Here is a 10,503-nt window from a genome sequence, read left to right as displayed (position 1 = left end):
CGCCCTGGAGAGAATTAAAACCCCGGCAATTTAGTGGGACGCCTGATTGGCCGAGAGCCGACGGGTGGGCTGGAAACGTCAGCTGATTGGCCAAGGCAGAAACGTAATACCCGCCGCTTCTGGCCTTTCTCACCCCTCTGATTGGCTGCAGCGCTCCCTAGGCCTTAACTCCCATTCCTTCAGCCTGATTGGCCGAGCCCGGCGCATGCGCCGCCCAGTGCAGCGCGAGGCAAGATGGCGGCGGTCGTGGCGGCGGCGGCGGCCGCTCGCGCCTTGTCGGCGGCGGCTCTGGCGGGCGGGCGGCGGGCGCTGCTGCAGGAGGGCGGCGGCTCTGGCGCCTCAGGCGGGCGGAGCTGCCGGCGGTGGAAGCGGCGAGGCGCCTGGGCGGTGCCCGGAAGAGCGCTGAGCGCGGGGGTCCCTCCTCAGGCGCCCCCTCAGGCGGTGGGGGTGGGGCTGACGGAGGCCGTCCTGAGGGACGCGGTCAAGCAGCGGCAGCAGCAGGTGAGGCCGGTGGGCGGGGCGAGGAGGGTCCCCGGATGAGGGGGGCTCGTGACGTCGGCTGCTCCCGCCCCCCCCGGGAGACCCTGGGGGAGAGCAGCCTGCTGCTTCCTCATTATCATAATCATTGTTATCCTTGTTATTAATTAAATTTATATACCGCCCTATCATCATCACTTTTAATTCGTATATTGCCGTTTAGTCGTGTCCGCCTCTTCGTGACCCCCTGGACCAGAGCACGCCAGGCACTCCTGTCTTCCACTGCCTCCCACAGTTTGGTCAAACTCAGGCTGGTCGCTTCGAGAACACTGTCCCACCATCTCGTCCCCTTTTTTTGGATTACGGACAATTTTTTTGGGAGGCCCCATTGGTGAAAGCACACCTTGGGTTACAACCTGTTTTGGTTTACAAACAGACCTCCGGAACGGATTATGGTTGTAAACCAAGGTACCACTGTAATAGAACCATATATATTATTAATAATTTATTACTTAAACCCAGTGCTTTTTTCTGGGGGGACACAGGGGGATGCATGTTGTTGTTGTTGTTTAGTTGTTTAGTCGTGTCCGACTCTTCGTGACCCCCTGGACCAGAGCACGCCAGGCCCTCCTGTCTTCCACTGCCTCCCGCAGTTTGCTCAAACTCATGCTGGTAGCTTCAAGAGCACTGTCCCACTATCTCGTCCTCCTTCGTCCCCTTCTCCTTGTGCCCTCCATCTTTCCCAACATCAGGGTCTTTTCCAGGGAGTCTTCTCTTCTCCTCAGGTGGCCAAAGTCTTGGAGCCTCAGCTTCAGGATCTGTCCTTCCAGTGAGCACTCAGGGCTGATTTCCTTCAGAATGGAGAGGTTGGATCTTCTTGCAGTCCATGGGACTCTCAAGAGTCTCCTCCAGCACCAGAATTCAAAAGCATCCATTCTTCGGCCATCAGCCTTCTTGATGGTCCAGCTCTCACTTCCATACATCACTACTGGGAAAACCAAAGCTTTTACTATAAGGACCTTTGTTGGCAAGGTGATGTCTCTGCTTTTTAAGATGCTGTCTAGGTTTGCCATCGCTTTTCTCCCAAGGAGCAGGCATCTCTTAATTTTGTGACTGCTGTCACCATCTGCAGTGATCACGGAGCCCAAGAAAGTAAAATCTTTCACTGCCTCCATTTCTTCCCCTTCTATTTGCCAGGAGGTGATGGGACCAGTGGCCATGATCTTCGTTTTTTTGATGTTGAGCTTCAGACCATATTTTGCACTCTCCTCTTTCATCCTCATTAATACCGTCTTTCTATCTTGCAATGCCCAAGGCGGTTTACAAGCTGAAGAAACAGCAAGGAATGTACACTTTGTAACAAGCCAATGCCTAAATGTGATAATAAAACTTAACTTTAAAATAAGCAGCCGAACGTCAAAGTAACATTCAACCATCATTAGAATAGTATAAGGTAAAGTAAACGTAAAAGTATCCCTGACCGTTAGGTCCAGTCGTGACCGACTCTGGGGTTGCGCCGCTCATCTCGCTTTACTGGCCGAGGGAGCCGGCGTACAGCTTCCGGGTCATGTGGCCAGCATGACTAAGCCGCTTCTGGCGAACCAGAGCAGCGCACGGAAACACTGTTTACCTTCCCGCCGGAGCGGTACCTATTTATCTACTTGCACTTTGAGGTGCTTTCAAACTGCTTGGTGGGCAGGACCACGGACCGAGCAACAGGAGCTCACCCCATCACGGGGATTCGAACTGCCGACCTTCTGATCGGCAAGTCCTAGGCTCTGTGGTTTAACCCACAGCGCCACCCGCGTCCCTTTTTAGAATAGTATAGAATAATATTAAATATCAGCATATGGAAATTAATGTGATAATAAAACATAACTTTAAAATAAGCAGCCAAACGTCAAATAAAGTAATGTCCAACCATCATGAGAATAGTATAGAATAATACTAAATCTCAGCATATGAAAATGAAACAGAAACCCACCCTTAACAATTGCAATAAATAATTTCTAAACTACAGAGTGGAGGGTGGGGCAAGGCAGGTGGAAGAAGGCCTTGCCTGACGAAGTCTCTCCCCTCATAGTCCACAGGTCTCAGGGTGTTTCACAAGATAAAATCACAATACAAAAACATGAAATGTACAATCAACATAAAAACGAAAACAACCCAGTAACCACCTCCCAACACATTTTAAAAGGGCATCCATTGGATGTTAATCAGCCCAAAGGCCTGGTTCTCCTGACTGGGAAATGCCGGGCTCTGACCCTGAGGCCTTCTTAGACCGAGCACACCCCTAGTCTTCCCCTCCCCTACATCCTGTTATTATTTGTTAAATTTGCATGCCTCCCTTCATTAGTATGACAAGAGAGTCCTGTAAAGCACCTTAAGGCTGACAGGTTTGTATATGGAATGAGGTTTCAGGGACCAGAGTTCATTTTGACAGCAGGGTAGATGTTCTGAGACTCAGTTGTGTTTGCTGTAACAGATTTTAACATGGCAATCCTGTGGAATTTTTCAGTAATGGTAATTGTGACCTGTCATCTCATTAATGAAATCTTAGTTGACTTAATGGGTTTTAGCTGATTCATCTTTCTTTGGATAAGCAATGATTCTGAAGGGCAGAAGCATTCTTCTTAAATCAGAAGTGGGGAACCTTTTTCAGCTAGAGGAGCAAATTTGCTTCTGGGGACCACGTTCAAGTGGTGGGCGGGAACAGATGCAGAAGTGGTAGAGAAAGGGATCTGACATTTACCTTTGTACGTAGGCTGCTTCAGATATGCAAACCTCAGAGGGTTCTACAGACACGTGTTCACCTCACCATCCAGACAATCAAGAAACATTATCGAAGTTTGTTAAATTATATACATTTATACCCTGGCCTTGGCTACTTAAACAGGAAAAAGAGGTTCCTGCAGTTTTGGGAAGCCATTCATTTCCATATGTGTTTGTTTCTCTCCCTAGTCAGCAGAAGGTGAAGATGGAAAAAGTTCTGATGAGCAGCAAGAGAAGAAGCAGAAGGAAAATACTGCCTATGCAAAGAAGATGGTCCTCAGGATAGCAGGGCTTATGGGAGCTGGCAGTGGCGTAGCAATTATTTACATCTTTGGTGAGTTTGCGTTCATCCACTGAAAGGAATGGTTGTGCTTTATGGCAGTGTTTCCCAACCACTGTTCCGCGGCACACTAGTGTGCCGTGAGATGTTGCCTGGTGTGCCGCGAGATGTTGCCTGGAGGGAGGCGGGCGAGTCGGGCGGCGAGAGGCGGGGCGGCGGCGGCGAGGAGAGGCCGCCCAGCGCGGGGCTCTCGCCGTCTGCCTGCCTGGCTGCCTGCGAGCTCGGCGGGCAGCGCCTCCGTCCGCAGCGCCCGCCTCACGGCTCTCATTCCCTGCCCCTGCCAAAGCTCACCCAGCCAAGCCGCGCTCTCCTTCCTGCCTCGCTTTGCTGCCTCCTCCCCCCCCACCCCCAAAGCTTGGAGGTTCCCCGGCAAGGGGGAGGGGGGAAAATTGAAACTTACACTTTCGTGCGTCCCTCCCGGCGTGACGCTGCACGCTGACGTCACGGGGCTGTAATGGTGGTGTGCCTCGAGATTTTTTTCATCAAACAGGTGTGCCTTTGCCCAAAAAAGGTTGGGAAACACTGCTTTATGGTATACTCTAGAAATTTTTTTAAAAATACAATCTATGACCTTTTAAATGTGCTTGCTTATATAAATGAATATATGTTACATATATATAAAAATAAATATATGTTGCGTTGAGACTGCATCCCCAGTCCCATTATCAGTACTGGTTTTTTTTGGGGGGGGGGGTTCCACCTCTTACTCACTTTGACAGGTGTCTTCCAGCTGATTTGAATTGTGGAAATTCCTGGTTCATGTTTCTGCTCTTTCAGTGATGCAGCCTGGGTTGGAGGTTCTGTGGATTTCAAGTTGGGGGGTTGTATAGCCTTGCCAGGAGAGCATTGCTCTCTGCTGCAAAGAGCTTGTGGCCTGGCTGTGTCTTCCCTGCCTGCATAAGTGGCTGGTTGTCTGGTCATGAAGACTTCTTACTGGGAGGGTTTGCTGACAAAATACAGTTTATAATTTCTGCTGCAAATGCCCCAAATTTGATTCTAATTACTGTTGGAAGATTCAGCAGTAATTCCATGCCTCCAAGGGTGGGGTGGGGGCAGATTTAACAGTCAAAAAGCCTGTGCTGGTCAATGCAATACAGTGGTACCTCGGGTTACATACGCTTCAGGTTACATATGCTTCAGGTTACAGACTCCGCTAACCCAGAAATAGAACTTTGCTTCAGGATGAGAACAGAAATCGTGCTCCGGCGGCAGCAGGAGGCCCCATTAGCTAAAGTGGTGCTTCAGGTTAAGAACAGTTTCAGGTTAAGAACGGACCTCCGGAACGAAGTAAGTACTTAACCCGAGGTACCACTGTACATGCAGGTCCCACTATCTGAAAATATCAGCACATAAATAATTACCATATTTTTTGCTCTATAAGACTCACATTTTCCCTCCTAAAAAGTAAGGGGAAATGTGTGTGCGTCTTATGGAACGAATGCAGGCTGCACAGCTATCCCAGAAGCCAGAACAGCAAGAGGGATCACTGCTTTCTTGTTTTCCTCCTCCAAAACTAGGCATGTCTTATGGTCTGGTGCGTCTTATAGAGCGAAAAATACAGTGCACACAAACCTTGCTATACACTCTGCAGATTCATTGGGGGGGGGGGCTGAAGCTAGGACTGAGAGCAGCAACACCACCTCCTCCAGCACCTACTTCACTGACAAGATCCATTTACTCAGCCCCAGCAGCAGTGATTGCCCTCTTCTGGCTGGTTCTCTGCAGGCTAGGCTCCAACATGTTCTCTCAGGCGCTTTCCACTCAGGGGCAGCGGCAGTGACAGCTCAGGGCTCAGAGGTGGCTTCTCTCTCAGCCTTGACCACGTCCCTGGCACCAGAGGAGGGAAGAGCAGGAGGAGGAAGGCAGCAGCACCAGAGAAGGAGGCTCTGCCATGTTGTTCAGGGAGGGGATCCTGTCAGTGTAGATACATGGTAGGAAAATGCCAGGCTATCAGGAACACACTGGGATTTTCCCTATAGAAAACAACAGAAATGGTTGGCTCCTTATATCCCCACTTGCCTAACAATTTCTGAGAAAGGCTTAACGTTCTTAAAACAGGCCCGGCGTGGATATAGTTTGACATGTAATTGGAGTAATTGTGATAGTCTCTTGTTTATCTTGGGTTGATCTCTAATACAGTGGTGCCTCGCAAGACGATATTAATTCGTTCCGCGAGTTTTTTCATCTAGCGAATTTTTCGTCTTGCGAAGCACGGTGTCGGAAAAGTTTTGGAAAAGCTTCAAAAATCACCAAAAAACTCAAAAAAGGCTACCACACCGCGTTCTATGAGTTGCTCCTCGAAGTCAAGTCGCAACTGTATTAACGGTGTTAAGAAAAAGGAAACAAACTTGCAAGACGTTTTCGTCTTGCGAAGCAAGCCCATAGGGAAATTCGTCTTGCGAAGCAGCTCAAAAACCGCAAAACCCTTTCCTCTAGCGAGTTTTTCGTCTTGCGAGGCATTCGTCTTGCGGGGCACCACTGTAGTGTCAGTAACAGAGGAGCTCCAGCTGCTGTAAGCAAATCAATATTTCTTGCAGAAAGCATGGGGCCCCTTATTGGATCACAATTGACATAAGAGTTCGGTAACAGTAGAGAATTCCCCACGGAATCACTCTGAAACTTCCTGAAATATGATCTGTGTTTTCAGATGGCTATCTCTCTCCTCTGACTGGTAAATGAAGGACCTTATTCCTCTCTTCTTCTGCTTGCCAGTAAGGTTACAATATTTTTAAAAAGTAAAATCACCTGTTCTTTTTAGACTGAAATATCAAACACCCTCTTATTCTTACTGAATTGGTATTATATTTACTTCTTGGACATTGTAACACACCATTCTGTGAAATAATGCAAAGTGACCTGTTTTTCTTGTTTTGTTTTTTTGGTGGCAGGTAGCAATTCAGTGGATGAGCATGGTGTCAAGGTAAGCTGTTTCTTTCCTGAGTCTTTGACTTGTTAGGTGTCTGCCGCTAGGGGTCACTGTGTGCTTGAAATTTGCTGTGCAGGTGACTGCTGAATTCTATACAGTCATACCTCATGTTACGGATGCTTCAGGTTACGTATTTTCGGGTTGCAGACAGCGGGAAACCCAGAAGTACCGGAACGGATTACTTCCAGGTTTCGCCACATACGCAGAAGCGCTAAATCGCTCTTTGCACATGCACAGAAGTGCCGGTGCCTGGGCAGACGCGGCACTTCAGGATGCGAACATTGCGAGTTGCGGACGTGCCTCCATCACGGATTACGTCCGCAACCCAAGGTTCCACTGTATCAATCTTGTAACAGAGTGAAGGTTAAACTTGGCAACCGTTAAACTTATTGCCTGCAAAGAACTGAACTTATTACCTGAGTAAATAAGCAAGCTATAGAATATTGGAGGCCAGCAGCATGATTCTGGTTGCCCCTCGTGTAGAAGATGGGAGTAGTTTATGTGCAGTTTTCATGAGTGGTGGCAGTAAAGTGCGCTGCCATTTCTATAGCATTTCTCAGCATCCAAAGGATTTACTGGTTGTCACGGTCTTTGAGATCTGTGGATCAAGGGTGGTTAATAATAATAATAATAATAATAGAAGATTAGGCTGAGAGTTGCTTTTCCAATGCCATGCATTTCGTGCCTATATCCAGCTTTATTTATTTACGTTTATGGCTCACCCTTTTTATGAGGCAATTAAAAAAAAAGAGAATCCAAAGAATTGTAGAGCTGGAAGGGACCACGTTGTCAAAAGAAACAGCTAAAGGTAGTTTTAAAACTGTACTGAAAAGCAACTACAGTGGTACCTCAGGTTACATACGCTTCAGGTTACAGACTCCGCTAACCCAGAAATAGTGCTTCAGGTTAAGAACTTTGCTTCGGGAAGAGAACAGAAATCGTGCCCCAGTGGCGCGGCGGCAGCGGGAGGCCCCATTAGCTAAAGTGGTGCTTCAGGTTAAGAACAGCTTCAGGTTAAGAACAGACCTCTGGAATGAATTAAGTACTTAACCAGAGGTACCACTGTAAATACAAGTTTTAAAAGCAATACAGAATGAGTGTCCAAGGCAGAAACCTTTTAATCCATCCAGAAAAGCTTGCCCAAATATACACGTCTTTCTTTGTTTCCGGAAGCGTTTTAACCATTGTAGCGTGCTGTGAAATGGCAAGACCTCTCCAGGCTACAAATCAACAACTGGAGGCGCCAGGGTCAAATCTGGACCCCTCAGGTGGGGCAGGTGGCCCTCATAGTTTTCAGCTGAGAAATCAAGTGAGAGGTATAGAGCAAGACATGGACTCGCAGCCCTTAAGGGCATCCTGGAAGGCCTTCCGCCTCGTTCTCGCCAGCTCCTTATGGCTCTCCAGTAAACTCATTGCTGACAAGAGGGGCGCAGCCTGGAACACGTAACTCTTCAGACGTAACACATAACACTGCTTGGGGGGCAGGTCTGCCGGGAAGTGATGTATTTAATTTTAAATATTTACAGCATTTATATACTGCGCATTCCCAGGATGGTTTACTATACAAAGTACAACAAGCATGATTCTAAAACAGAGTAAAACCAGAAGCAGAGTAAATCAAGGTTCAAAACTTGCAGTGGAATAGCAACCGTATTGTTGTTGTTGTTGGGTCATTTAGTCGTGTCCGCCTCTTTGTGACCCCCTGGACCGAGGACGCCAGGTCCTCCTGTCTTCCACTGCCTCCCGCAGTTGGGTCAAACTCATGCTGGTAGCTTCGAGAACATTGTCCCACCATCTCGTCCTCTGTCTTCCCCTTCTCCTTGTGCCCTCCATCTTTCCCAACATCAGGGTCTTTTCCAGGGAGTCTTCTCTTCTGCTGAGGTGGCCAAAGTCTTGGAGCCCCAGCTTCAGGATCTGTCCTTCCAGTGAGCACTCAGGGCTGATTTCCTTCAGAATGGATAAAATACCTTAAAAGCACACACACACGAACTCAAGCTTGAAAAGCCTGGGGAAATGAGGCCGCAGCCTAGATGGAGAGGTCATTCCATCGCTTCTGTGGCGTTTGCTGGAATAGCCAGATCTCTAGTAGTCACCCACTAAACCTCATTTGATGAAGGCACCCAAACAAAACCCTCAGAAGATATTAAGGTAGTTATATATATGGAAGGAGGCAATCCAGGAAGTAACCCAGCCCCAAGATGATTAGAGTTTTAAAGGCTAATACCACTAGCATGAGGGACACGGGTGGCACTGTGGGTTAAACCACGGAGCTTAGGACTTGCCGATCAGAAGGTCGGCGGTTCGAGTCCTCGTGACGGGGTGAGCTCCCGTTGCTCGGGGCCTGCTCCTGCCCACCTAGCAGTTCGAAAGCACGTCAAAGTGCAAGTAGATAAATAGGTACCGCTCCGACGGGAAGGTAAACGGCGTTTCCGTGCGCTGCTCTGGTTTCATCAGAAGCGGCTTAGTCATGCTGGCCACATGACCTGGAAGCTGTACGCCGGCTCCCTCGGCCAATAAAGCGAGATGAGCGCTGCATCACGACTGGACCTAATGGTCAGGGGACCCTTTACCTTTACTTTTTACCGCTAGCATAATGAAAAGGGTCATAGCTTAAAGTTAGAACACATTCCTTGAATGCAGACGATTCCAGGTTCGATCACCAGGTAGGGCTGGGAAAGATCCCCCCACCTGCTCCCAGTCCGTGTAGATAATACCGCACTGCTGATCTGTCTCATTATTAGGCAACTTCCTATGTTGGACTGGGCCTGGAAATGGATTGGAAGCCAAGGTAGATGGTAAAGAACTGGACTGGATGGGATTTGATCATATCATATCAACCAGCTCCACTTACCAATCCTGTTGCTCTACTCTTGACCAGTTGAGGTTTCTAGACTGCTTTCAGAGGTGATCCAACAGATATAATGCATTTCATTAATCCAAAGGGTTGCAGGGGGTTGATAAAAGACTTTCCCAAGCCTCCAAGACCACTTCAGTTTCTGGCACCAGTGCTTCTCCACTCCCAGTTACTTCTCTCTCCTTCCTGGTATTGTCACCTGCCCCCTGCAACATACCTTTCCCGCCACTCACTCTGAAATGTCTCTTGCCACTCCAGGCTCTCTCACTTGGGCCAGCTCTGATCCTGAACAAACGATATGAGCAAACCAGGCAAGCCTAACTTTGAGCAAAGCGAACATATGTTTCTTCATTAAGCACAGGATATAAGCTAGCCTGAGCCAAGTCCCCACCTTTCCCAAGTCCCTTTTATGCCACCAAAAAAAGACGTGGGTGGTGGTTTCCTGTTCCACTGTGACTCAGCCCTGAGACCAGCAAGAGGCTGTGGGGAGAAGTCTGAGGCCAGGTTCCCATAAATGTTTTGTGGTCCTTATTGTAGCAGGCACATGTTGCCATGGATGTGTGAATGGGCCTTGCTGGTGGGAGTTTGTGCTACCTGTTGTCCTGGGAGCTTGAGCTGGGTAGCTCTGCATATTCAACTGTGGCTTTTACTGGCTCCCTTTGCTCCCTAACGCATCCCTTTGGAAACGATTGCCTTGATTGGGCTAATTGATGAAAAACTTCCTGCTACAGCCCATTTGTGGGTTTATTACAGGTCTCCTCTGAGATTTCGCTGCTGGTGAGAGGAGCGGGAACGTAGGCAAAACACTTCTTTCCTGGTCTGCTTCCTTCATCTCTTGTAGGAGTCTGGATGGGAAAGTCTTAGTGTATAAAGTTCACTGCAATTTTCTGTATACTTCTGGGTTTAATTGCTTGTTATTGAAATAACACAGTGTTGGTGTACACCTGGAGCAAAGCAAGGTTATTGCACAACAGCTATACCTGCTTCAGATGGTGGTTAAGGGTTACAGCATTATCTGTCTGAAGGACCCCGTTCCATGGGCCTCTTTTTTTGTAGCCCCCACCCCTTTAACATGACCGGCCAGTAAGTGCGTTCTTTTGGCAAGTGCAATTAATTTGGGTACCTTGAGTTCAA

The 10,503-nt window shown here is 48.3% G+C and overlaps 1 protein-coding gene across 2 annotated transcripts in view; it reads left to right on the top strand.

Moving 5' to 3' along the window:
- The first annotated feature begins 223 nt into the window (after positions 1 to 223).
- The window catches only part of TIMM50 (translocase of inner mitochondrial membrane 50), a 36,948-nt gene continuing 26,668 nt past the window's right edge, over positions 224 to 10,503 (top strand). The window contains exons 1-3 of one of the 2 annotated variants that reach the window (XM_081200524.1): positions 224 to 501; positions 3,439 to 3,583; positions 6,478 to 6,509. In XM_081200524.1, the coding sequence (XP_081056650.1) occupies positions 235 to 501; positions 3,439 to 3,583; positions 6,478 to 6,509 (444 nt within the window). In that variant the 5' untranslated portion in view covers positions 224 to 234. Of the gene's footprint in view, positions 511 to 3,438; positions 3,584 to 6,477; positions 6,510 to 10,503 lie in introns of both variants that reach the window. The other variant, XM_081200523.1, reaches the window with a different exon arrangement.

This window comes from Podarcis bocagei (genome assembly GCF_964188305.1).
Source record: "Podarcis bocagei genome assembly, chromosome: 7".
Lineage (NCBI taxonomy): Eukaryota > Metazoa > Chordata > Lepidosauria > Squamata > Lacertidae > Podarcis > Podarcis bocagei.
Note: the sequence above shows the minus strand (reverse complement) of the source record. Positions and strands in the feature narration are given on the sequence as shown.